At 58.2% G+C, this 27,171-nt stretch overlaps 1 protein-coding gene across 2 annotated transcripts in view; it reads right to left on the reverse strand.

The window, feature by feature from the left end:
* Window positions 1-219: 219 nt before the first annotated feature.
* The window catches only part of PTPN23 (protein tyrosine phosphatase non-receptor type 23), a 39,988-nt gene continuing 13,036 nt past the window's right edge, over window positions 220-27,171 (reverse strand). Inside the window, exons 3-25 of one of the 2 annotated variants that reach the window (XM_026652058.1) lie at window positions 23,929-24,056; window positions 22,480-22,556; window positions 21,435-21,484; window positions 20,363-20,494; window positions 18,729-18,809; window positions 17,183-17,314; window positions 16,267-16,314; window positions 15,325-15,381; window positions 13,562-13,620; window positions 12,998-13,077; window positions 12,424-12,538; window positions 11,766-11,831; window positions 10,863-11,008; window positions 10,110-10,418; window positions 8,908-9,062; window positions 8,291-8,442; window positions 7,428-7,607; window positions 4,514-6,890; window positions 3,062-3,243; window positions 2,586-2,690; window positions 2,009-2,147; window positions 1,744-1,857; window positions 220-1,521 (exon numbers count right to left, since the gene is read on the reverse strand). In XM_026652058.1, the coding sequence (XP_026507843.1) occupies window positions 967-1,521; window positions 1,744-1,857; window positions 2,009-2,147; window positions 2,586-2,690; window positions 3,062-3,243; window positions 4,514-6,890; window positions 7,428-7,607; window positions 8,291-8,442; window positions 8,908-9,062; window positions 10,110-10,418; window positions 10,863-11,008; window positions 11,766-11,831; window positions 12,424-12,538; window positions 12,998-13,077; window positions 13,562-13,620; window positions 15,325-15,381; window positions 16,267-16,314; window positions 17,183-17,314; window positions 18,729-18,809; window positions 20,363-20,494; window positions 21,435-21,484; window positions 22,480-22,556; window positions 23,929-24,056 (5,439 nt within the window). In that variant the 3' untranslated portion in view covers window positions 220-966. Of the gene's footprint in view, window positions 1,522-1,743; window positions 1,858-2,008; window positions 2,148-2,585; window positions 2,691-3,061; window positions 3,247-4,513; window positions 6,891-7,427; window positions 7,608-8,290; window positions 8,443-8,907; window positions 9,063-10,109; window positions 10,419-10,862; window positions 11,009-11,765; window positions 11,832-12,423; window positions 12,539-12,997; window positions 13,078-13,561; window positions 13,621-15,324; window positions 15,382-16,266; window positions 16,315-17,182; window positions 17,315-18,728; window positions 18,810-20,362; window positions 20,495-21,434; window positions 21,485-22,479; window positions 22,557-23,928; window positions 24,057-27,171 lie in introns of both variants that reach the window. The other variant, XM_024193827.2, reaches the window with a different exon arrangement.

Raw genomic sequence — 27,171 nt, forward strand, 5'->3', positions numbered from 1 at the left:
CAGGCCCAGCCCCTGCCCACGCTGTACCAAGCCCCTGCCCTTCACAACTGGCCGACCACAGCAGGAGACAGAGCCCAGGCGTGTAACCCCGGGCACCCCGTCCCAGCAGCAGGGTGAAGCCTGCAGTACACGCTGTGCAGCCCAGGGGGCAACACTGAGGCAGAAGCTAGGGGAGAGAAGCGCTGAGGGAGGCGCCACCACATTGCTCAGGCAGGGCTGGCGGCCGTCCCTGGGCCAGGGTGGGGGAGGAATTGCTCAGCTCTCGCCCAGCGCCAGAGCAAGAAGCAGGGAAGGGCAATTGGGCACCGCGAGGGGGAGCAGGGAGCCATGGTGCAGCCCGAGAGCCGGACGTCCCTCCCCAGGCTGGGACAAGCCTCACTGCAGCTGGGGGCTCTCGGCCAGCATCCGAGCCGAGGGTCCTGCCTGGAGAGCCGCCAGGGGCACAGCGCAGATCCGTTCGCCAGGCCCGAGCAGCCCAGGGGCCCAGGCTCTGGGCCATGCACCCGTTCAGCTCCGTCCCCTGGGCTCTGTGAATGGAAGACCAGGAGGCACTGCAGGGCCGGCTCCTGGCCCAAGGCAGGAGCAGCAGTGGGGCCAGCTGTGCCAGAAGGGACAGGGGCCGCCTCTGCTGCCCCAAGGCCATTCTCCCACCAGGAGGGGCTCTGGGACAAGCAGCAGCTCTGGCCTGGTGCAGGACTGGAGGGGCTGGGGAATGGCTGGCTCTCCATGCCGTGGGGGTCACCCCGGGCTAGCTGCCAGGGGGGCCCAGGCACTGAGTGGGGAGCTGGCATGTAGTGCTGTGTGTGCATTTCTCACCCCTCTCTGCTGCCCAGGGCTGAGCGGGGACAAAGGCTGTGGTCCAACACCCCAGTTTCCAGCCATCACGCTGGGGGGCTCCCCATGGGCCGTGCTGGCATGGCCAGGGAGGGGCTGTGCGTGCCCATGTCCCAGCCGGGCCCCCACGGCTCAGGTTTTATTGAGTGTCCACAGCGGGTCCAGCATGCTGAGGGGGTCGTCGCTGGGCCGGGGTCCCCGCAGCCCCTCCCCGTTCTGGGGCTGCAGGAAGCTCTGCTTGTTCATCCGCGGCTTGCCCTTCAGGGAGCTGTCCAAGGAGAAGGCCTCAGGGGTCAGTGAGGCCAGGAGCTCCAGCGAGGAAGAGGAAGGAGCCAGGCTTGTGGCTGAAGGCTCCCTGCTGGGTCTCTCCTCCACATGGTTGCTGCTCTCGGCTTCGGGCGGCGGCACAGGCATGGTGGGGGCGGAGTGGGCGGGGGGCAGCTCGGCACTGGTGGGGGGCACGTGCTCCGTCAGGCTGGGCTGGGCGACGCTGGCGGGTGCTGCAGGAACCGCCCCTGGGCTCACGGCTTCGGGCACTGCTGCTGGCTCGGGCAGCTGCCAGTCTGGGGGAGGCTCTGGGCCGCCCCCGGGGGGCTTGATGCTCAGCTTGGCAATGGTGGCCTGGATGGAGCTGATGGGCATGTCCCCGCCCAGCACCAGGTCCTGCGGGTCCTGATGCAGGTACAGCTGAAAGAGAAGCAAGAGGTCAGCCCAGGCCCCTCCCTCAGACAGGCCCAGCCCGCCCCCGCCTGGAGACTAGACTGCCCTGCTCCAGTCAGCGTGGATCAGCCACCGGAGCCACAGCAGTGAGGCCGCTCGGCCTGGTGCTGCCAAGCTCTGGCCACAGGGGCCCAGGAGCCAAGTGGAGGATGTCTCCAGAGCCCCGCTCTGCCCAGCGCCGGTACCCACCTTCTGGGCAGCACTGCTGGGGGGCTTGCTGGAAGCCGGCGTGGTGACCCCGTGTCTCTGCAGCACCTGCTCGGCGTGCTTGAGGACAGCTTCGTAGCAGAACTTGAGGTGCAGCTGGAAGAGAAGCAGCCGGCGAGATCCCTTGAGCCCGGACACGCCCAGGTGCCAGGAGCGGCCAGAGCCGAGCAGACTCTGTGCCATTCAAAGGGCGGCATGGCACTGCTGAACCAGGTGCCTGGGCCCCCACCTCCCCCCAGCACATTACCTTCTCCTGCAGCATGTGCTTCCTCTGCTGCCGCATCCTCTTCACCAGCTGGGCCAGGTCAGGGATGCTGTTCCCGGCCTCCACCTCCTGCATTGCTGCGTACATCAGGCAGAAGGCGCCAGTGCGCCCCACCCCAGAGCTGGTGGGAAGAGACAGCGCCCGGGGGCATCATTGGGGAACCCTGCCAAAGCCTAGGTGAGCGGGAGTGGGAGACTAGGAAGCCCCCAGCCCCTTCCCCAGCACTGCATTGTGGGTAGAGTGCCCCTTCTCCCCAAGGGCCAGATCCTGGGCCGGGGTGTCCTCTGCCACGCACGGCAGGGCTGCAGTCTGGCTTGGGGACTCCTGGGGAAAGAGCCAGCCCTGCAGCCTCCCAGCAATGCACTGGCTTTCTACCCTGGGCTCTTGCTGGCCTCGGAGGGAGGTTTGCTCCAAACGGGGAGGACGCCCGCCCCACCCCCGTGCCCCGGCAGAGCACCTGTCGGGGGAGAGCTGGTGCTCGCGCGGGTCGCTGCTTTGGGCCCAGACGGCTGCAGCGCTCTGCTCCCTAGCTCGGGCCGAGCGGCGAACCCGGCCTTACCTGCAGTGGACCACGATGGGGGTGTGCAGGGGGCGCTGGTGCAGGTAGTGCCCGTGTACTTCCTGGATGAACCGCAGCAGGTTCCCCTTGCTGTCGGGCAGGCCCCTGCAGGAGGAAGGGAGGAGCTGCTGGCAGGTGGGCAAGGACCTGCCGTGCCCAGAGCCAGAACCTGGCCTGCCAAGCCTTGCAGGGGAGGGTTTCTACCCCCATCCCAGGAGCTGGGTGCTCGAGGGAGGTGCCACGCTCCTCCCAGTGGGACAGGGCCCGATTTCCCCTCTCCCCCCGGGGGCCTGGTAGGGTCTACAGTGCCACTAGTGAGATCGTGCCACCCCACAGAGCCCTGGGGGGCACCAGCTGGGAGGGAACAGCAGCTCTGCCCTAGGGCAGCGCCTGCAGCCCAGCCCCTGGGGTGGGAAGTTCTGATCTAATCGGCCGGGAGCCCCCAGGGCCTCCTCCCCCCGCCCCGCGGCACGTACAGCTCAGGCCAGGCTGTGAACTGCAGGTGGATGACGGTGCGCTTCAGGCTCTGGTCGCGGAACTGCAGGGTGATCATCCGCTCCACGTGCGTCGGGGCCACCTTCAGGCTGGTGAGGATCAAGGTGATGGGACCCTGCACCATGGGTTGGCCCCGCTCCTGCGGGAAGTACCGCACCACCTTCTGCTGCGGGGCGAGAGACCGGTTCAGCACGCGGAGCCCAGAGCCCAGGAGCACAACACAAGGAGTGGAGCCCAGACCACCACTGCCCAGCGCCCCCAGCCCAGAGCCACCGGGGCCCCCCCAGCCTGCAGCCCAGACCACCACCGCACCCCCAGCCCAGAGCCACCGGGGTCCCCCCAGCCTGCAGCCCAGACCACCACCGCCCCCACTCCCAGCACAGCCCCCCCAGCCCAGAACAGAACACCAGGACCAGAGCTCCCGAGGCCCTCCCTGCCTGCAGCCCAGAACACCCCCCACTCCCCTCGCCACCCCAGCCCAGAACACAAGGCCAGGGCCATCCTGCCCCAAGCTCAGGGGGACAAACCAACAAATTGCCCAGAGGAACTGGCAGCCTTGGGGCCCTGGCCAAGTTCCTCTCTCAGTTGTTACCAGCTGCCTTCCCAAACTCTCCCCTGCCACGCAGTCACAGACAGACACAGCATCCTTCGCCTCCTGGCCTGAGTCTAGTATAGTGATGCTGTGGGTTGATCAACACCGTCATGTTCCACCCAGAGGTGGCTGCATTTCAGGGCCAGGTGCCATTATTCCGGCACACACCATCCCGGATGGAAGATGCCAGGTGTATGTTACTTGCCCCCGTAGCTGTGGATGGTACAGCCCTGGGGGGGTCTCTAGCTTGGGTGGGTGGATAAGCAACCCAGCACTGTCTCCTGAACACTGACACACAGGCGACGTCTCCCACCCCTCAACCTGGGGGGTTCTCCACAGCCTCGAATCCCCCCTTCCTGGGACCCATTCAAGCCCCTGTGGCATTGCCGCTGTCACCTTCAAGGCAACGCAGAGTGCCCACCACCAGGCTCCATGCCAACACCCGGCCGGAACTGGCCAGGAGCTCAGCTTTCGAGAGAGACCATCCCCACCTCGCTCAGTTTGTCTGGCCGGAAGGACCTCGAGAAGTCATCAAGCCCACCCCACCATGCTGAGGCAGGACCAAGTAAACCTGGACCATCCCTGACAGGGGTTTGTCCAACATGGCCAATGCCAGGGATCCACCACCTCCCTGGGACGCCTGATCCAGGGCTTAACGACCCTGTTTGTTCGAAAGCTTACCCTAAGACCCAGCCTACAGCTCCCTTTCCACAAGCCGGTTCCTTCTTGCCCCACCCTTGGTGGGCATGGAGAACTATTGATCACCGTCCACTTTACCAGCCCCCTCACAGAAGCTGCCGGGTGAGAAAGTCCTGCCCTGAGGAGCTCCTGGAGATCCTACCTTCTCTATTTCCTGCTCCGAGACCAGCATGACTATGAGGGAGACCTTCTGCTCGTAGATCATCAGCCAGAAGTCGGAGGCCGTCCCCACCAGCGGGGCCTGTGTGGCGATGATGGTGGGGCAGTAGGAGGACAGGTCCTCCACCTTGCTGGCGTTGATGTAGTCGTCCTTGCCCGACTGCAGAACGATGCGGTTCTTGTCGTAGGGCATGATGTCCTGGTGGCGGTTTTTCATGGAGTAGCAGCGGGCGATGGCGATGGACAGCTGCCGGGCATCCCTCTCCTGGGCATCCTGGAGCTCCTTCCAGATGGCGTCCAGCTCGGGGACGCTCCTGGGGACGGGCCTCTCCAGACTGGCCACCATGCCCCGGAACCGATCCAGCTCGGACAGCAGCCTCATGATGTGCTCGGGCTTCTCGTACGGGTCGTTCTCGATCAGCTGAACGGCCTTGGGTTTGTGCCCCTCCTTGGCGTCTGCCTTGGTGGGCTGCAGCAGCGGCTGGTTCACCGCCGTCTTGGAGCCCCCGTGCTGGCTCTCAGGGCTCGAAGACAGGAGATCGTCCGTGGAAGAGCTCTGCCGGTGGAACTGGACCTCGGCAGGGCCCTGTGCCAGCGGGGCCGCGCTGGGGGTGAGCGATGGGGGGGGTCGCTGTGGCAGGGCAGGGGCGCCGGGCACTGAGGAAGGCAAGATGGCTGGAGGTTGGATAGCCAGGGATGGCTGGGGGGATGGCGCCGGGGAAGGGATGGCAGGACCTGGGACAATAACGCCGCCTGGCATCTGGCTCAGAGCGGGACTGGGGGAAGACGGGACATGGTGAGGGCCAGACTGACTCGAAGATGGGGGCTGGGGACCAGCCAGTGGCATGGCAGAGCCAGGCGGCAGCTGGTTTGTAGGGGGCCCCGGATGGCAGGCAGAAGGGGCAGGACAATAGGGCATCGCAGAGACCACTTGAGCGGAGGTGCCGGCTGGCATGGGCTGCATGCCGGCCAGCGAGGGGCGAGGGTGGAGCTGCTGAGCCGGGGCCACCATAGTGCCTGGGAGGCTCTGAGACAGCGGGGGAGGCCCGCGGGGCATAGCTGCAGGGAAGGCATGAGGGGCGTTGTCCTGGGAAGGAAGCGGGTAGAGCTGTGTTCTCAGCTGGCCATGGATCTGGGCATGGCTGGGAGGCTGGGGAGAAACGTGGGCCAGCCCCGAATGCTGGCCAGGGAACTGGGTCGGGAACTGGGCCTGCGGCTGGTACATGGGCAGCGGCTGGAGCTGGGCCTGACCCTGAGGTGGGTACTGCTGCTGGGGGAAGCTCGGAGCGGGCGGCCCCGCTGGGAACGGGGGCTGCTGGCCGAACGGCTGGATGCCGCCTTGGGCGTAGGGGAACTGGGCGGGCGGGCCAAGGAAGCCGCCCTGAGGAGGGAGCCCAGGCGGGAGGCTGGTGAGCCGCGGGGGCATGTGCCCGCCCATGGCCCTGGGCGCGGTGTAGCTGGAAATGGGCGCCTGGATGCTGTCGACTGTTGTGGTGGCCGGGCGGACCCCAAGGGGGTGAGGAGGGCCGTCGCTCCCTCCTGGGGCCTGGCCACTGAACCGGGGGGGCTGAGGCGGGCCCATGGCTGTGGGGAGGCCGCCTGGCAGAGCCCCGCAGGAGGAGACCGGCTGCCCCATCCTGTAGGTGGCACTGGGGGTGATGGGAACTGGAGCAGAGCCAGGCATGGGCACATGCTGGGGGGAGGATCTCTGGGGAGGCACCGGAGGGACTGCGTAGCCGGGCTGAATGGGGGCAGGGGCGGGGCTGGGGTGCCCAGGGTCTCTCCGCAGGGCGCCAGCCGGGTACAGCTGAGGGCTGGGTGACGGGGCAGAACTTGGAGGCCTGTGGGGCTGCATCACCTGGGCCGGCAGCACAGGGGACCCGCTGTAGGTCTGTGGGGGGAAGGGGCCTTGCAGAGGGCTCCCAGGGGCACCTTGCGGGGGGGTCGCCAGGCGGCCGGGGAAGTAGTGTCCCGGCAGAGGCGCCGAAGCACCGAACTGAGCAGGGATAAAGGGAACGCCAGGCTGAGCTGCCATCGGCAGCTGTATCGGCGCATTGGCTGTCCGTGCGCCAGCCGGGAAAGCCTCCGGGCCTGGGGGCCTCATGCCACCGCCGCTGAAGGCCGGGTTGATGGAGAAGGCAGCCAGGGCGTCTGCAGGCAGCCTGGTGAGATGCGCTGCCAGCACGTCAGGGGGCAAGCTCCGGAGCTCTTCCGGCAGGTCGGCCAGAGAGAGGGAGCCCAGCTGCTGTAGGTCTGCTCCATCCAGGCCGGCCGCGAGGTCCAGGTCCCGCTCAGAGGCCTTCTTCTGCAGGGCTGGTTTGGGAGCAGTGGGCCTTGGAGGCGGCTTCTTCTTCATTTCTCTGCCAAAGCAAGACCAGGCACGTGATGCCAACCAGCCTCGCGGTGCCGGTGTTTGGAGCGGAGAGGGTGTGCGCTCCCTCACCCATCCACCCAGCTCTAAGTGCCGGAGTCCCAGGTGCTGGCAGAAGGTACCTCCAGCCTCTCCTGCAGGGACCCCCCTGGGAGGGGAGAGGGGTTTGGGCTCTATCGCTGAGATAGCCAGCGGCAGTGGCGGATTCTGCGCCCTTGACACCCAGCTGCGGCTCTAGGGTCCGATTTCATCCCCAGGCCCTATCGTGGTCACTGTTAAGGGCTCTCTTGTGCCACTCGGTCTCTGCACCGCTCCTAGTCCCCCTCCCACGCTAGGGGACTTGGGGGAGCCTGAAAGAAATACCCCAACATTCGGGTTCTCAGCTCCACGGCATGCCCAACCCCCACCCCAAGAAACATGAACATGGCAAATGAGCTGACCACTGCAGAAGGCCAATCAGACGCAAGGAGTAGCAGAACTCACCCCCCACCCTCCAAGGTGGAGCGGACGTGGGGCAGTGACCTACCTTTCCAGGACCTGCTGCCGGCTTGTTTCGGATGCTTGGCAGGACGCTCGGGCCTTCTCCAGGAGCTTGGCTGCTTTGCTCTCCAGATCCGCGTAGAAATCTTTCCCCTCCTGAGACTTCTTCATCAGGTCTTCGTAGGCTTCATAGGAGGCCACCAGTGTCTGCAGCGTGGTGTTCCACCTGGAAGAGTCAATGCAGGGTATGCAGTGGGGGGAGCGATATTAACAGAGCAGTCCTGGAAACCAGGGGGGATGTGCGGGGGAGGGGGGGGGAGAGAAGATGAGAGCAAGGCTCACTGGCCTCTAGGTGGCCCACCTCCAGGGTTGGTTTGTTTACACCACAGCCACGGCACCTGCACATTCCAATCAGGGACACACCCGTGGGGGGCCCAGGATTTCCTCTCCTCCACTGACCGCCCCCGGGGACCACCCCTCTGGTTTATAGTTGAACCAGTCTCAAAGCAGACAAACTCAAACACTAGGGCCTGCTGGGGGGCAGCCTATGGGCGCCCTGGGGTTAGCGTCATGGGGCACGGGAGGCAAAGTCAGCAGCAACCACCACAGGCCCAGCTGGGATGTGGATCTCTGTAAAGGGAAGAGTGGAGGGGCTGGCGACCCCACCCCTTTCCCCGCATCACGATGCTGCCTGGGCCGGCCGAGAGGTGCTAGCGCGCACAGAGCGAGCGTCTGGCTTCGGGCTGGCTGGGGGGCATTCCCCACTGGAGAACGGGAGATGGCAGACCCTGGCCGAGGGCTGGGATCGTTTTACGCAGCACAGGGATAGCGCTGTGTGCTGGGAGCAGACTCTGCCACAGCGACCGCCGCTGCCCCCTGCAGGCGATGCCATGCTCCCCGCGCACTCACTTGTGCTCCACCTCGGCCAGGACCTTCCGCACCGCCGCATACTTGACGTTGGCGTCCGTCAAGGCCTTCAGGACGTTCTCCTGGGCCGCCAGGTTCTGCTCCAGATACACCTTGATCTGGTCGTACTTCTTCAGCTGCTCTTCAAAGAGCTTCTGTCGGGGCGAGAGGAGCGCGCTGGGGTCAGTGGGAGAGCCGGGCTGCAGCGCTAGCCTGGGGGGCTCAGCGGGGAACCCCACAAGCTGAGTGCGGGGAGGGCTGGGGCTGACTGACAGCAAGTTCAATGGGAAGTTCCCACTGACAGTGGCAGGAAGAGGCCACAATAGAAGCATGATGCATAGCAGGGCGCAGCAAGGCCCTCGGTGTGACTCGGGGGGGCACCGCAGATGCCACCATCGGCTCTGACCAGAGACACTAGCGCACTGGAGAGTGCAGAGAGCAGCGGAAACGGCCCAGGAGCTCAATCAGCTCCAAAGGGGATGTGACCGTGGCCGGCAGGCAGGGACAGGGAGTAACAGCGAGCGGGGGTGGGGTGGGGGGGTTGACGTCCGTTTGGAACGTAATAGGCTCAGCTCAATCCCAGAGGAGGCAGCAGCTCGGCACTCTGCCCCGGGCCTCACCCTCATCTCTGAGCGGTCGGTCGTCACTAAGGAGGTGGTGATGTCGTCCTTCTGGATCATCTCACGGAGCTGCTGCTCCAAGGACATCCGCTGGTCCTTCATCTCCTGCACTTTGGACAGGATCCGCTTCAAGTTCTGCAGCACCTGCTTGTCGTCTGTGGGAGGAAGGAGAAAGCCATCACCTGGGGGCGCTCCCACAGGCTTCATATTGCAGTCACCCGGCTCACCCCCCCGGGGGAAAACGATCCCTAGCATGGGCAGGTACCGCTCCTGTTGGTGCCAATGGAACCTGGCCCCCTGCTCCAGGGCTAAATTTGACCCTTGCTCAAGACGCGCTGTGGGGTCCGAGAGCCAAGCCCCCCCAGGAACAGTCTCCAGCAGAAATTCAGCAAACTGGCGATGCTGAGGCACCACCGAACCCAGCTCGCTCGCCCAGCCCTGCAGCAAGACAGGACGAGCAAGCTGCTGGCGTCAGATCGGACTCTGCCCCAGGGAGCAGATCCGGGGTCTCAGCCAGAGCGATGGGGTGCCATTAGCTGGAGGCATTCTGCCCTTTATACTCCACCCATCACCCACAGATCTGATCCTCGGGCGCCAGGATCCGCAGCAAAGCTTTGCCGTCCCCGTTAATCCAAGCCATGCGGCAGGCCGTGCGCTCACGGCGCTGACTGGCCAGTTAATACTACCCCCCTGCAGCCAGTCAGCTCTGCCCGCATTGCCTGGAGGTTCTCCCAGCTCTGGAAGTCTCAGCGTGTCTCTGAGCCAGCCGGGGGGTGTGTCTCTGTCTGCGTTCCAGAGCTCGGAGCCTGGGTAGATTGGAAATTTCACCTGGAATCGAGATCCAACCTGCCTCCTGATCCAGCCTCTGTCCCCATCACTAGCTCTTCATCTGACCCCGCAGGCTGGGAACCAGCAGAGCACTGCAGAGGGACCCAGCTGGAGCCCAAAGCATGGGAGGGACAGGGCCAGGAGGGAAGGCACTGGCTTGGGGCCCACAACAGGAGCAGATTCATTCTTCTGGGGGCAGCGAGAGCCAGGGAAGACCAAGGAAGGAGACTAGCGTGGATCTCGGCATTAACGCCTCCTCGGCGCAGCGAGGGACTCGAACAGCGGCAGGCCAGCAAGCCAGGCGCAACTCAGCCCCAGCCAGAGCTCTCCTAGGGAGGGGCGAAGCTCAGTATGCCATGGCCCTAGGCGCTCACCTTCCGTCAGGGCCGGCGCGGGCAAGGCAGCCCGCACCTGCTCCAAGGGCCCGCTCAGCAGTCGCAGGTTGCTGATGTGCAGGTTCATGGCTTTGTGCAGCTCTGTGTTGGTGAAGCTGGCCTTCTCGTGCACCTCCATGTACTTGGCCCACTCTTTGCTGACCTCAGCCAGCCCCGGGGAAGGGCTAGGAGGAGAAGCCGGCTTGCCAAGCAGCTCCTGCAGCTTCTGGTCCTGCCGCTCGTCGTCATCCAGGAGGTCCCTGATCTCTTTCAGAGAGGCCTCCACGTCTGTGAAGACTCCCGAAAGCACTGGAGGGGCAGAGAACCAGAGGCATTAGGACACTGGCGGCGTTTCCAGCGAGGCTGGGCAAGGCCCCGGAGCGCGACTGGAGACCGAGCCAGCTCTGCCTGGGGGTGCAGCGAATGGTCCCGTTCGTCCCAGTGAAATTAGCAAACTTCACCAGCATACCAGGGGAGGCAGAGATGGGAGGTGGCATGTCAATCACAGAATATCAGGGCTGGAAGGGACCTCAGGAGGTCATCTAGTCCAACCCCCTGCTCAAAGCAGGACCAATCCCCAGACAGATTTTTGCCCCAGATCCCTAAATGGCCCCCTCAAGGATTGAACTCACAACCCTGGGTTTAGCAGGCCAATGCTCAAACCACTGAGCTATCCCTGGGGTGCAGAGAAAAGAGCCCAGGAGTCAGACCCCCTTGCCATGACTCACTGGCCTTTCCTCCATCGGCTCTTACCCTGCATGGACTGAACCAGGTTCTTCACAGTGTCTGGCCGCACGCTGAGCGCGGCGCATTTCTCCATCAGGACGGGGGGGATGTGGTTGTACATTTCCAGGTTATCCACCGTCTCGGGGTCCAGCTGCATGGAGTCCATGAACTGGCTGCAGACAGAAAGCAGAGCCCTCTGAGCAGTGGGAGAACCCTTCCCAGACACAGCCCCGCCACCCCTGGGCTGCAGACACGGGTGCCAGTTTCTTGGAAGCAGGATCATGGTTCTCAGAAATGAGACACTGGAAGGATCCCAAAGGGCTTTACAGAACGCGCACCCCATGGTCACCTCCGCCAGCATGGAAATGCAGCTGCCTCTGGGGAGGAGCACGACAGCACACACCGTACGACACAGCTCAGGACAGGAAGGGAAGGTGAGCTCCACACAAAACCGCAGGGTGAATCCAGAGAGGCAAAATGTAATAACCCAAATTGGAACTGGGCCTGAATGCAGGGTTAATACCCCAGCTATTGGGAATGGGCCATGGGAACGGTGGGGTCCGCCAGTGCCTTGGTTTCCATATCTTCCCAAAGGAGAGCTCCAGCAGCACAGCGCCCTCTAGGGCAGTGGCTCAGTACTGACTCAGAGAAGGGTAGCATGTACCGAATCACCTGCCCCATTTCCTTCAGTGCCTTGGGTCACCTTGGAGACCTGCCGTCCCACCAGGCCAGGTCAGGGGGAGGCGATCTTGCATTGGGCCATGGCTGAAGGGAGCAGAGCTCACTTCCCGTTAGCTGGGATAGGGAAACACAGAACAGCGATGCAATGGGGGATCCCTGCAGTGTCGGGTCTGCATTGGCCAGGGACCAACTCCATCCGCACCCGCGAGGAAAACCCCACGCGCCAGCGCAGTCTCAGTGCACACGTACTCCAGGACTTCGTTCTTGGCCTCGATCTTCGCCATCACTTCTCTCAGCAGCTTGGCCTTCTCCTCACTAGGACAGACGAGAGAAACCCCTCAGCACCCAGGCCAACCAAGGTACTTACAATCACTGAGCCCTGTGCCGGATACCCTGCTCAGGACTTGAACCTTCCTTGGCCCCTCCGGGAGCAGGCTGAGCCAGCCCTATGGCTAGCCAGGGGCCAGCACTGCCCTGCTCCAGGAGCTCCCGGAGAGCCGGGCTGGAAGGAGCGGGCAGGCGAGAGCTGAGGGAGAAACACTCAGGACCGGAGATGCTGGAAGGGCCCTTTCAGGGCAGGCACAGCTGAGCGTACAGTTTCGGCTGCTCCACTAGAAGGTGCTGGGGACCCAGCCCCTGGGGAGGAAGGGGGTGGGGGGTTCGGATTTGTTTGGGGAGGTCTCTCCCGGGAGTTCAGCCTCCTGCAGTTCCCATTCACCTGCAGCGTGCTGAGTGCCGGACGCGTCCTCATCACCCACCACATGACCCAGCTCGAGAGAGCGTGCCAGGGAATCACTGGCCCCAGCTTCCTGGCCCCCGAGGCAGGATCCGCACCCTCCCGTTACTGAGTGCAGACACCCCGGGGCTGCCTCGGGAAGTACTTGCTACGGAGATCCCTTCCACTCACCTGTACAGCGAAGATGCCTCATGGGCGGCCATTGGCACCAGCTTGGCAAAGATATCCGGGCCCGTGACAGCTGGGTCGGTGGGGTTGACGGGAAGGGCCTTCACCAGGGTGGCACCTGGGTATAGAAGAGAACAGTCTGACACGGATGCCTGCGAATTATTCTAGTCAAGGGCACGGCACTTCCCTTCATGCCCAAGGCTGTTTTTCGGGCTGCACCTGCCACCAAAACGCAGCCAACAGCTGTTCGCCTCCAGCAGGTGCTATGGAGACCCTGGGAGCAGGAAGTTCCTAGCGTGAGCGGCATCAGTGGTGCTAAGGGGTTAGAGACTGGTACCAAACCCACCTGTGCTACTGGGGCAGCGTGTTCTCATCGCTGCCCATTACCAAGATACCTGTGCAAAGTACGCAGTGCTTCCCTTTCAGAGCGCCGTCTTCCTCACTCGCTGATCACCACCCCCTCACTCCCGCCCTGCACAGTCCGGGCTCTGGGCGGAAGGTTTATGCACCAGCCATGGCGTGGTTTTGCAGAGCTGTGGGCAGCAGCAGAGGGATGGATGTGCCCAACCTGCCTCACCTTTCACTGACTGCAGGGTGTCCAGCGCAGGGACAGCTTCGTGGTAGATGAAGTCATTGTCCTTTTTGGCCGAATTGTACCTACAAACAATTGAAGTGTAAATCCAGGGAGGGGAAGGGGGACCCGGCTGGGACTCAAGGAGTGAGCTTGCTGGGTTAGATGGGCAGGAGCCTCAAGAGAGGTGTTTTGCTGCCCACCTGGTGCCCCCAGAAGACACTATCTCTATTCTACAGGCTGATCTTCACCTGCCAGTCACTGGGTACAACTCCACCCAGTTCCCTCTGGGGGGAGGATGAACCATGTGTGACAGATGTTAGCTACGTCACTTAACGTGCTGCTCACGGCGCTGAGATGCTACAGTGCGGACAGCGTGAGAAGATCCTGTACAGAACAGATCTACACTCACTAGCAGCACATGTGAATTTGGCCCTATATACTGAGACCCTACAAAGAGAAGAGCTCCCCAGAGCGAGCAGAGGGGGGGAGAGATTCAGCAACGAGGTTGACCCCAGAGAGCCTAGAGACAGACTCCAGTCCCAGAAGCAATTCCGGCTGCAGACTCACTTTCCCCCGATCACATCCAGGGTGAATCGCAGGGCTTCCTGCACCGTTTCAGGCTGACCCTAGAAGAGGCACAAAACACAAGTTAACACAGCCAGTCCTGCCACATCGCTGCAGTCGATGTAACACCCTGAGCAGCCCTTTCGAATGCTGCATCCTGCTGCCCTCCACAAACTAAGCCATGACCTGAAGGCAGAAGCAGCCTGGCAACCCTCACTGCCACCCCATTTCCCCCTATCCTACTTTCAGAGCGAGCAGCCAGCGGAGATGAACAAAGCAGTGAACAGCTCAGAGCTGCAGGCTGCCTGCAGACTCTGGCAGACGCCAGCCCTTGGGTGCATTCTGGTCGCATTCTGCGGGCTGACTTGTTATTCACAACGGACAGCTGGGATTCGGAGCACCACAAGGCGGGTCAATCCTGTGCCAAACTCCTCAGCCACAAGTGTCAAACTCAGGGGCTTGCGTTCCTCTGCCACGGTGGTGATTGGCTCCTGGCCCAAGCCTGTGGAGCCAGAACACCCCAGGGGAATGCCCCCCGGGATTCAGGGCGGCCCAAGGAGTGCAGCACAAGAGGCAGTGCGATAGTGGCTAAGGCAAGAGGGACTCCCGGCTCTGCTGGTAGTTTGCTGCATGGCTCGGCATCCCATGGCCCAAAGGGAGTTTACCCCTGACTTTGGTGAGGGCAGAGACAGGCCAATGCCGAGAGCTTTACAACAGTCCACTCAGTCTCTCCAGGCCTCTGTGCAACAGAAATGCCACCTACTTCTTGTCTGCATCACGTGCCGTAAAGGGGCCAAAGTCACCAGCTGGGCAGCGGGCTCAAGTCGCTGGAGTAAAATCATGAATGAGTCTGCCCCCCCGGGCTGTAGCACACATCTGGAGTCAGTACTACAGCGAGTGGGGCTCAGATGCAGCCTCCAGTAGAAACTTAGGGCTTCACAGTGTGGACCAGGGCTGCGTTAAACTAGCAAGTTCCTTCTGTGCAATGGAGGAGGTCAGTTAAGCCCCACCCTCCCCCCATGGTCCGACATGTGTGACGCACGTAGGCTCCCAGGGGGCAGGGAAGGAGAGGACATCAAGATCCAGACTGGCCTTTACTCAGTCTTAGTGCAGCGCTAAAGCCCTATTAGACCTAGAAACCAGGAGGCACCAGAGTCTCAGCATTCACAAATCCCCAGGGCAGGAGACAGACCCCCTATTGTGCTGGAAAAGCAGGACCCTGAGCTTTCCAGTGGCAGAGGATTCATTTCAAACCCTGGACGACTGTAAGGCAGGCTTCAAAAGTCACATCATTCCAATTACCATGGCCCCACAAATTCTCACCTATTCCAGTGGCCAGTCTTCTCAGTGCCAAGAGAAAGGTACGTAGAACCTGATAGGTCTTGTCTTTCTCCCTAACCGTGCACAACTGCTGCCTATCATCAAGCAACGGGGCTTCTGCCACCTCCCTTGGTAAGTTCTTCCAAAGAGCTAGTGCTTGGAAAGTTTCCTTGAGAGCTGCTGGAGCCGGATACCAATGCTTTGCACTATCGGAAAGCCAGCCAGCCAGCCCTGCTCCAATGGCACATTCTGAAAGTGCACGAGTCACTGACTGCTACAGTCTTTGGTTGCTCACTACCAGCACACTCAATAACTGTGTTTTGGGCACTGATCCCAGAGCAGCGCCTGGAAAGTGCACTGCTAGACGCTTAGGCCCCAAACCGCCCCGATGACTGATTATGGGTTTTTTAAAGGCAATCAGTACCACAGACCAGAAAGCAGGTTACCTTTGCCAGTTTGATCGCTTCGTTGAGTTTATCCAGCGCGCTCTGGAAGTAGACAACCTGCAGAGAAAGCAGAGAGAAGTTCTGCCAAACTCCTCTACAAGCTGGGAAGGAGTCACAGGAGTACACACACACTTGCCATGGCACACACAGCCAATAGGCCACCGAACCCTGTGTAGATACCTGGGACAATCCAACGCCATTAAGTACAGCGGGGCCTTCTAAGGAGCAAATTAATAGCACAATCAAGCAACCCAGATTAAGGTACGCTGCCCATGAGACGACCATGGGACATTTTCTAGAGAAGGGAGGTACATGAGAAATGCAGTGCCACACACCACCACTTCAGCGATCCAGATACTGACATCACACGCTGCTGTTCTTCTAGCCCAGGTTCCAGAGCAGGCATTGTCTCCTCGTGGTAATGCCTGCTCTAGAACCTGCGTTTGGTGCCTGCATTGCACGGCACCCAATGGGAATCACATGGAAAATGGCAATCATGCAAGTGTGGATTCTCTTCTGACAACAGGGTTGGAAAGTCACATCCACCGGCATATACAAGCTTTCAGCCTTAACTCTACCCCTGCTGAGGGACAGCTCACTCCACGGGCAGGACACCAGCGAGGAGTTTTAGGACCAAAGAACGAACCTAGTTGGAAATTTACACAGTAACAAGAAAGATGGTGCCCGAGTTCACATGGAGTAGGGGAGGCCAATCAGCTATTTGCCCCACGGATTGGTGCAGACGTGGCAGGGGCATCCAAGTTACAGTTTAATAGACACCAAAGATTTTAATGTGTCCTTGGTATCATGGACAGGTGAGTTCCCCCAATGTAGCCCAACCTCTTCAAAGGGTTAAAGGTCAAGCCCACACGAGATGGAACTTGGTTTACAGCTGGATTGCAGGAGTATTAGCCAACCCGAAGCAGAAATAGTTTTACTTACTCGTTCTCCAAACTTCTGCTGCTCCTCAGCCTGTTTTCCCATATGCAACTGCAAAGAAACACAACCAATGATGGCAGAGGTCCTCATTCGGGGAAGGGCTCAAGAGAAACTGACTGAAGCCCTACAAAGCCAGCCAGGGGACTCACTACAGAAGACAATTTCGCCGGTGTCCATTTACACTCAGGAACTTCACGCCCATGGTGACCACCACCTCCCAGCGGGTTTAAGCAGCCGCAGCCACCCACAAGTGGAGGGACGCAAGGCCGTTCCTCTTGGGCAGCCAGGGTGAAACTCCCAATGCACAGCCTCATTAACAGGTGTGTTGTGAGCAAGACATGAGAAGTCATTCTTCCGCTCTACTCTGCTCTGGTTAGGCCTCAGCTGGAGTATTGTGTCCAGTTCTGGGCACCGCATTTCAAGAAAGATGTGGAGAAATTGGAAAGGGTCCAGAGAAGAGCAACAAGAATGATTAAAGGTCTTGAGAACATGACCTATGAAGGAAGGCTGAAAGAATTGGGTTTGTTTAGTTTGGAAAAGAGAAGACTGAGAGGGGACATGATAGCAGTTTTCAGGTATCTAAAAGGGTGTCATAAGGAGGAGGGAGAAAACTTGTTCACCTTAGCCTCTGAGGATAGAACAAGAAGCAATGGGCTTAAACTGCAGCAAGGGAGGTCTAGGTTGGACATTAGGAAAAAGTTCCTAACTGTCAGGGTGGTTAAACACTGGAATAAATTGCCTAGGGAGGTTGTGGAATCTCCATCTCTGGAGATATTTAAGAGTAGGTTAGATAAATGTCTATCAGGGATGGTCTAGACAGTATTTGGTCCTGCCATGCGGGCAGGGGACTGGACTCGATGACCTCTCGAGGTCCCTTCCAGTCCTAGAATCTATGAATCTATGAATTCTTCCCACTTACATGAGCGATAGCAGCAAAATAGTAGATCTTCATCTGCACCAGCTTCTTCCAGTCCTTCTGAATCTTCCCCAGCAGCGAGGCAGTGTCCGAGTTCTCCAAAGCCCGGCAGGCCTCTTTGTAGTAGTCCACTACCTATGTGGAGAGAAACGGTCAAGAGGTATTTCAGGGCAGAGTCACAGCAGCAGAATCCCAAGAGAAAGCCCTAGTGCCAGTTAAGAACATAAGAACGGCCACACTGGGTCAGGCCAAAGGTCCATCTAGCCCAGTATCCTGTCTACTGACAATGGCCAATGCCAGGTGCCCCGGAGGGAATGAACAGAACAGATAATCATCAAGTGATCCATCCCCTGTCGCACATTACCAGCTTCAGGCAAACAGAGGCTAGGGACACCATCCCTGCCCATCCTGGCTAATAGCCATTGATGGACCTATCCTCCATTAACTTATCTAGTTCTTTTTTTAACCCTGTTATGGTCCTGGCCTTCACAACATCCTCTGGCAAGGAGTTCCACAGGTTGACTGTACGTTGTGTGAAAAAATACTTCCTTTTGTTTGTTTTAAACCTGCTGCTTATTAATTTCATTTAGTGACCCCTAGTTCTTGTGTTAGGAGAAGGAGTAAAGAACACTTCCTTATTTACTTTCTCCACGCCAGTCATGATTTTATAGATCTCTATCATATCCCCCCTTTTTTCCAAGATGAAAAGTCCCAGCCTTTTTAATCTTTCCTCATATGGAAGCTGTTCCAGACCCCTAATCAGTTTTTATGCCGTTTTCTGAACCTTTTCCAATTCCAATATATCTTTTTTGAGATGGGGCGACCACATCTGCACGCAGTATTCAAGATGCGGGTGTACCATGGATTTATATAGAGGCAATATGATATTTTCTGTCTCATTATCTATCCCTTTCTTAATGATTCCCCACAGTCTGTTTGCTTTTTTGACTGCTGCTGCACATTGAGTGGATGTTTTCAGAGAACAATCCACAATGACTCCAAGATCTCTCTCTTGAGTGGTAACAGCTAATTTAGACCCCATCATTTGATATGTATGTTTCGGATTATGTTTTCCAATGTGCATTACTTTGCAGGAAAGTAAAGGCAGGCTGGGGTTCCGGCTGCCACACAGTGCCCAGGCATTGCAGCTTACAGGGCTCTCTCAATCAGCCGCAGGAAGGCCTGAGCCCGTGTCTTCATTCGGACAAGATCGTGTCAAGCTCAGACACTGACTAACTCAAATGACTTGACTTTTAACGGCTTAGTCTTGAAACCGTTACTCGCTTGCCCTCACGCTCTAGCAGAGAGCGAATGTTCCCCACCCTGCCGCCCACACAGTCAGCACAGCAGTGAATGTTTATAGGGATTTCCTTCTCTGCTTGCAAACCACCTCAGCTGGTTCCCGCACTTCAGAGACTCCCGTGGAGTTGTTCTTGTACGTGGCAGGGCAGCAGGAGGGGCTCTGTCTCAATCACAGTTAAGGTGCCCACAGAGTGTAGTGCAGCAGAGAAAAAGGTGCTGGAGCAGCAGAGCTCCCTGGGTAACTCACCTGGGCGCTGATCCTGGCCACGAGGAAACTCTTCCTGTTGTCCAGCATCGACTTCTCCAAGAGACACTCCTGAGCTTGGCCCTTCCAGGAAAAGCAATGGAGATGCTCAGCTCTCCCCAGAGACTTCACTGCATTCCTGGGCTCCTCAAAGTCACCCCTGCCCAACCTCAGCCAGCCCCTTCTCCCCTGCCCCAAAGGAGAGTCACTCAGCAGTGGCTCCAGCCTACCATGCAGGACAGGCCGACACAGACCAGCTTTCTGGTCTACAAGCCAGAACAGCTCCTGGGACTAGCCATGCATAGAAAGCCTCTCACCTCCATTGCCATTCAAAGCCAGCCCATCAGTGGGAACCATAAGGCACTGGCCTACATGAAGTGAGCGCATGGATTCGACCCAGTCTCTAGTGGACAAAACCCCACCGCCGCGTTGGAGGGCTCAGGTGCGAGGCCAGCACGGACAGAATGGCCTTGGAGACAGATCTCCCCTCTAACTTCCAGGGGCGAGCCTAGGACTGAGGTACGTTGGTGGGCCCACGTAGGGGACAGGGCTGCACTGGCTCTGGAGATCAGAGCTGAAAAACGTAGGTCAGCCCCTGCCAGCGCAGGGCTCTGTCTGCCCAATCCCTAGGGCTGTCAATCACACACTTCCACCACTCTTTCCCCTAGCTAAAGCGAGCTGGCCACGGAGGCTGGACTTCACCTACGCTCAGCTTAGCCCAGGTACAGCTGCAGTGCCGCTGAGCCAATAAAGCCATCTCATTTGGAGAGTCAAAATCCAAACCCTTCCTCCCTTTCAAGGCCAAAGTGCTGACCAGACAATGGTGATCAGTCTGACGCCTCCCAGAGCTGCACATGAGACTGGATAAAGCAAAGAGCATGCAAGAGGCAGGGCGCTGTTATAATGGGATCCCCTGATGCAGTAAACCAGGGCAGCTTCCTTCACACCCACCTCTACCTTTCTTCTCTACAGGGAGAAGGACAATGTCAAGGTATTTCCATCTGCTCTGTCAATAGCCCCCTCCTTGGAAATTTGAACCTACTTCTTCCCTTACCACGTTTTACTCTCCTCGATCGGACGTTTAGAACTCCCTTTGCTATTCAGGCCATTAGGCCCGAGAGTTCAGTATCCCAACCCGACAGACTGGGGACTGGACACTTTCTGAGGAAAGCGTGCAGACCCCACAACGCATGCAGCCACCCGTGCAACCCTGCGGATGGAGAGAAAAAATATTCCTCTTGCCCCCGTGGGGATCAGTGTATGTCCTGGAGCCGGACACACGATTCCTCCCCTACCACAGTGCTCTGGGATCTCTCCTGAACAAGGACAGACATCGGAAGCCTCTCTTGGCCACCTTTTGCAGACAGACAATTTCCCTCTAAGCAGACAGCAGGCTTACAATCTGCACGTGCCAAGGTACTGGGACAACTCCATCTTTATCCAGCTCTGTCCAAGGGTGGCTCCCACTCCAACTGGCCTTTGAAAAATGAGACAAGGCTAGGCCCAATACCAAGCGCGTCTCCTCCTCCCCTCGCCAGCTTTGGTGAGATCCCTTTAAATGAACTGCATCTAACGAGCCCAGCCACTGGATCCCAGCATGAATGGTGAGCAGCAGCAAAGCCAGCGCCCACCCTTACCAGCATGAGGTTGATGTTGAGGTTAAGGATCTGGTGACTCATGTCCACGCTGTAGGAGTGAGGGAAGTGATCCCGCAAGTAGGTGAAAGCCCCAGCCGCGCACTGGAAATGGGTGCAGGAAACCTTCATACCCTGGCCAGGGCCGCCGCAGAAGGGGGAGAAGAAACATGTAAGGCTCTAACCCACCCAAGCCAAAGCAGAGGGCACTGCACAGAAGCCATGCTGTCTTGACGCCCGAAATTTACCAACAGCCTTCATTAGTGGACTTAAACCCCAAATGTTACCATCTTAAGTGGAGTTCAACCTTCTCCTGTCCCAGTTGTCCAGGCTTTCATCACCTGGAGACTGGATGACCATGACACTCTACATGGGGTGACCCCATGAGACCACTCAGACTAGCGGGGGCCAAAAGCAACTGCTGCTTATTACAGCCAGAAAGTAAGTTACCCCCTTGCTCTGGCTGCCATTCGGTTCCCAGACGGGGCTGGTGGGATTTTCAGCTGTGAAGTCCTACATGGCTTGGGAGCTAGTCAGTAGAGGGACTCTCTTCCCAGGCGATGCTTCCATAAGCAAGGTCAGCTGGGAGCTCCCCAGGCCAGGAGAGGAGGGAGTGGCTGGCAGAACTCTCCAGGAGAGGTCCTTGCCATCAGGGTATGTGGCGTGGCCCGGCCCATCTTTTCCAGGCATCTGCTCGGAGGGTGGGGGAGGGTCTGTTATTGGCTGGAGGGAAGATTGCATGTGGGGTCACATTGGGGTGTTAAATTACGTCAAGGTGCCCAGAGCTTGCCGCAGGCACTGCTATAACTATACACTATGTCAAGAAAAATCCTGTATTCATCCCTCTCTCCCAGTCCCAGGAATCCCAGCACCTGGCACGAGCGATACAAAATCTTCAGACTGCAGCGCAGTTTTTGAAGGGATCGTGCCCCTGGAAACGTGACCAGTCCCCTCCGGAGATTCACAATCGCTACTGAAAAGACTCGCCACCCTGCCAACCTTTGTGCTCTCATCTGTTTGGAAGAAACCACCCATGATAAGGTGGGGCGGACCACGAGGTGTTTAGCATCTTTACCTCCTCGGAGACTCTCTTGTCCATGGCGCCCAGCATGGAATGCAATGCCCCTGTTGGGAACAGGAAGCTCAGATCAGGCCACTGGCAAAGTGTGCAAGGCCATTTTTCACAGACCCCTAAACCCCCCGCTCAGCCACAAGCCTTGCCCCCACTTCACCCCATCCCTCAAGGCCCCACCCCCTGCCCCTCCTCTTCCCTGTCTCTTTCCACCCCCTCCCCTGAGCACGCCCTGTCCCCGCTCCTCCCCTCCCTCCCACACGCTCCTGAACAGCTGTTCCCCCAGTGTGCAGGAGGCACTGGGAGGGAGGGGGACCCCCAGGGGTCCGGAGCCCAGTTTGAGAAATGCTGACCTACACCATTTTAATCCTTGCTGATTTTGATTGTTGATCTCTCATTGCACTAAACTGCACCTATTTACATGAGGGCTAAACCGGTTTAAGTACAACCAGCTGGGTTTGCACTAGCTGAATTAAATCAATTTCAAATTGATTTAATTAAACGGGTGCAACTTTTCTCCTAGACAAGGCCTGGATTGGCCTGCGGGGGAGGGGGACGCATGGTGATGCTCTGGCTTGTCATTCGTCGATCACAATGAAGGGAAGAGCCCTTTGGAGCTGACCCTGAAGATCAGCCTCACCTGCACCAGCAGATGCCCAGGCTGAAGCCTCACTTGAGGGTCTCGTGCCAGGGTTCAGATCTGGCTGGCGTTCTAGTGGCCAGCAGAATCCGTCAGAGCCAAGGAAACAGGGGCTCAATTGTCCTCAGTGATCATGGTAACACTTCAAGACGTCATGGCTCTGCTCTCCCAAGGCCCAGCACTTCCAGCTGCGGGCAGCTTCATGCCGACTGTCACCACTGGCTGCCTGCTCTGAGCTGTGATCACAGAAAGGCCTGCGGGCAGATCGGCTGAATGCCCCTGCAGCGGTCACCCCCTCCTTCCCCCCCACTGAACAGCAGGATCAGGCTGGACAATGGCCCCTGTGGAGTAGGGAACGAGGGCTAGCCAGGGAGGAGGGCATTTCTCAGGTGGGCTCCAGGGCCTTACCGAGGTTATAGAGGATGCACGCCTGCTCATACTTGATGTCCTCGTGGGTAACCGCCTTGCCAGAGAAGATCTCCGTCCTGTGAACAGAAAAGCCCAGGGTTGGTGCCTGCACTAGTGAGCCAGCCAGATGGCCAGATGCACAACCCAGCTGCTGCGGTGGCCCCACAGCCACGTTTCCAGGGAAGGCAGACAGCTAACAACTAACGGCTCAGAGCAGGCAGGGGTGATCCAAATGATTTAGACTCACTTGCCTATGTAGCTGGCACAGAGTCCACTCCAAACTGAGTGGGAGATGGGAAGCTGCTAGGTACATAAACCAGCAAACCCTGTAATGTTTGAGTGGTGCCAGGCCCAGTCTTCTTAGCCCCAAAGCCCAGCCTCCACCACTGCCGCCAGGTGGTGTAAACCAACCCCTCTTGGTCAGTCCTGTGCCCCCCCAGGGCCATCGCTGCACCCTCACGCACTGAAAGCCCAGCTGCAGCAGGAAGTGCAATCAAGGTGGCTAAAAGGACAAGGAGGGCCGCACGCCAGAGGCTGAGACTCATACGGCACCGCTCAGAGAGCCAGAGGTGGCTGCATGTCGGTAGCAGGTGGCGCAATTGCTGGCTGAGAGGTGCTATAAAAAAATCTCAGTTACTACACTGCTTCTTCCATCCCAGCCTCTCCCAGTGTGCTACAAACCTCCACTCCCCCTCACATCCCCGGGGAGGGAAATACTCTGCTCCCCGGCTTGCAGTATTAGAGCTCTCTCGAGTCAGAGGTGCGCATGGCATTCGGTGGAGAGCCTAGAGACAGGGCTCTGCCCGCAGGGCGTGCCAGGCAGGGTTAGAACAGAGACACACTGCTGGGCGAGATCACACTGGGCACCAGGGAAGGACACAGTGAGGCTGGGGGAACTGGGTCTGGGTTTGTTCCGTTGTACAGATCATTGGGAAGGCTGGCAGAGGGAGAGTCACTGGTGGCTGGACGCAGGATCAAAGAGGAGATTCCTAGAGAGGGGCAAAGGAGACGAAGCGAAGGGCGCTGGCGGAGCCCAGGGACACGAGAGATGTAGGTGGGGTGCGGATGAGCAGTATGCAGTCCAGCTGAGCCAGCAGAGGAACTTGGGTCAGGGAAGAGGAAGGGGAATATGCCTTCAGTCCATCCAGAATAGCACAGCTGGCGGCCTACGAGGGTAGGACATCACAGGAGTCTAGGCAGGAGATTACCAGGGCCAAGGAAGCTACCCACCTGGATGGGGAAATTGAGGCAAGAGACAAAGCCAGGTCATACAGTGAGTCCACTGGCGAGCCCCAGCTTCAGCTCCTCTGCTCAAAGAATCTCCCATTGGATCACGTCCAAGCCCCCAGTGTCAGCCGAGGGTGCCCTGGCAGGGGTAGATCGCTGGATGCGGGGAAGCCTGCTCCCTCCCCTGCCGCCCCACAAACCCCACCAAACCGCTGCGCTTACCATGTGACGGGCACAGCCGCCTCGTGCTCCGCGCCCATGGGGACGCGGCTCTGCAGGTAGTGAAGCTGGCCAAAGTACTTCCGCAGGATGCTGCAGCCCTCAAAGTCCCTGGGCACGCTCACGGCATTCTGGAGGAGGAGAGAGAAAGGAGCAGTGCTTCAAGGCAACAGGCAGCGCCATGCTTACAGATAGAGGGCCTGGGCTGTATTTGGCTGGCAGTGAAATCCGCTTACGTGATCGGGGGAGGGAGATCACTCCGAAATGGCTCCCCAGAGGGGCTTTCCAGGGGCCAGCTGCAGAAGCCAGGGCATTAGCCACTCTCCAGAGTGTCTGCTCTTGGCTGGGATGGAGATTCCCCTCTCCTTTCACACACCTGGGGTGGGCAGTTTCCCAATCCAGTGGTACAACTGCAACGAAGTGCTGCTTATGCCAAGCTTGGGAGAGACCTGGGGCCTCTGTTCCGGAGCTGAAGGCAGCCAGGTATGTCACCAACTCAGGAGACACCCACCACTCCACAACGCCTTCAGCCCAAGGCTTTCAAAGTACTTTGCTACATTAAATGCCAGGTGTCAGGCTGACATCTGTTCTGGGCAAACTGGGTGAAATGATCACTAAAAACAAAACACCTGGCAGCTCATGACAGAGGGACGAACCAGCACGGATTCTGCAAAGGAAAACGGACTTGCTGATCTCTTGGAATTCTCTGAGCATGTCAGGAAAGGACTGGAGAAAGGAGAATCGGCGACTATGTGCTTCGACATCCAAAAGGCCTCTGACAAGATCCCACACAAAAGGCTATCAAAGAAGCTACGTCATCATGGGGAGGAGGCAAAGTATCATGGATCAAAAACAGGCTGAGACAGAAAAAGTAGGATTCAATGGTCAATTTTCAGCACGGCAAAAGGTTAACAGCAAGGACTGCAGGTTCCGCACCAAGTCCCGTGTTGTTTAGTTGATTAATTAGTGATCTGGAATGGGACGGGGGCGAGGGGGCATGAGTTGAGAGTTACAAAACTGACAAATGACAAAGTCAAGTTAATTGGGACCAGGGAGGGCCGCAAGGGGCTTCGGAGAGAGCTAACTGAGAGGGTCACTAGCTACATATGGCCAGCAGGAACACTCAGTGCTCTTAGCATTCACAGCAGAACTGTGGAAGGGGTTTTAAATACCAATCTCTGTCAGAGATCAGGAGACCAGACAACCCACAGTCAGCAGGTGTGGGATCCTTCCACCAACACAGCTTGTGCTGCCAGAGAGGGGCTCGTGGACTAGATGGATTGAGAGTCTGATTCAGCCTGGCCGCTCCGATGTTGCTGTGTCACAGGAGGTAAGGTGATGAGCTGCGTTTTACAGATTGGGAAGAGGCAGACACAAAGGGACTTTCCTAAGATCACACAGGAAGCCAGCAGCAGAGCTCTGGATTGCACGTGTCCCAGCTCCAACCACTAGGCCACACTCCCTCAGGAGCGGTTTTCTCACGGATCTTTTACTATACCATTTTAGAGGCAGTGCAGTCTAGTGGACAGTGCACTGGACTGGGACTCAGGAAAGCTGATCTTGCTGATCTTAAACGCAAAAAAGAAGCTTACAAGAAGTGGACGATGGGACAAATGACCAGGGAGGAGTATAAAAATATTGCTCGGGCATGCAGGAGTGAAATCAGGAAGGCCAAATCACACTTGGAGTTGCAGCTAGCAAGAGATGTTAAGAGTAACAAGAAGGGTTTCTTCAGGTATGTTAGCAACAAGAAGAAAGTCAAGGAAAGTGTGGGCCCCTTACTGAATGAGGGAGGCAACCTAGTGACCGAGGATGTGGAAAAAGCTAATGTACTCAATGATTTTTTTGCCTCTGTCTTCACGAACAAGGTCAGCTCCCAGACTGCTGCACTGGGCAGCACAGTATGGGGAGAAGGTGACCAGCCCTATGTGGAGAAAGAAGTGGTTCGGGACTATTTAGAAAAACTGGACAAGCACAAGTCCATGGGGCCGGATGCGCTGCATCCGAGGGTGCTAAAGGAGTTGGCGGATGAGATTGCAGAGCCATTAGCCTTTATTTTTGAAAACTCATGGCGATCGGGGGAGGTCCCGGATGACTGGAAAAAGGCTAATGTAGTGCCCATCTTTAAAAAAGGGAAGGAGGAGGATCCGGGGAACTACAGGTCAGTCAGCCTCACCTCAGTCCCTGGAAAAATCATGGAGCAGGTCCTCAAGGAATCAATTATGAAACACTTAGAGAAGAGGAAAGTGATCAGGAACAGTCAGCATGGATTCTCCAAGGGGAAGTCGTGCCTGACTAACCTAATTGCCTTCTATGAGGAGATAACTGGCTCTGTGGATGAGGGGAAAGCAGTGGATGTGTTATTCCTTGACTTTAGCAGAGCTTTTGATACGGTCTCCCACAGTATTCTTGCCGCCAAGTTAAAGAAGTATGGGCTGGATGAATGGACTGTAAGGTGGATAGAAAGCTGGCTAGATCGTCGGGCTCAACGGGTAGTGATCAATGGCTCCGTGTCTAGTTGGCAGCCGGTTTCAAGCGGAGTGCCCCAAGGGTCGGTCCTGGGGCCAGTTTTGTTTAATATTTTTATTAATGATCTGGAGGATGATGTGGACTGCACTCTCAGCAAGTTTGCAGATGACACTAAACTGGGAGGCGTGGTAGATACACTAGAGGGTAGGGATCGGATACAGAGGGACCTAGACAAATTAGAGGATTGGGCCAAAAAAAACCTGATGAGGTTCAACAAGGACAAGTGCAGAGTCCTGCACTTAGGACGGAAGAATCTCATGCACTGCTACAGACTAGGGACCGAATGGCTAGGTAGCAGTTCTGCAGAAAAGGACCTAGGGGTCACAGTGGACGAGAAGCTGGATATGAGTCAACAGTGTGCTCTTGTTGCCAAGAAGGCTAACGGCATTTTGGGCTGTATAAGTAGGGGCATTGCCAGCAGATCGAGGAATGTGATCGTTCACCTTTATTCGACATTGGTGAGGCCTCATCTGGAGTACTGTGTCCAGTTTTGGGCCCCACACTACAAGAAGGATGTGGAAATATTGGAAAGAGTCCAGCGGAGGGCAACAAAAATGCTTAGGGGGCTGGAGCACATGACTTATGAGGAGAGGCTGAGGGAACTGGGATTGTTTAGTCTCCAGAAGAGAAGAATGAGGGGGGATTTGATAGCTGCTTTCAACTACCTGAAGAGGGGTTCCAAAGAGGATGGAGCTCGGCTGTTCTCAGTGGCGACAG

The sequence above is a fragment of the Terrapene carolina genome, unplaced genomic scaffold, assembly GCF_002925995.2.
Source record: "Terrapene carolina triunguis isolate 2854851 unplaced genomic scaffold, T_m_triunguis-2.0 Scaffold111, whole genome shotgun sequence".
Classification (NCBI taxonomy): Eukaryota; Metazoa; Chordata; order Testudines; family Emydidae; genus Terrapene; species Terrapene triunguis.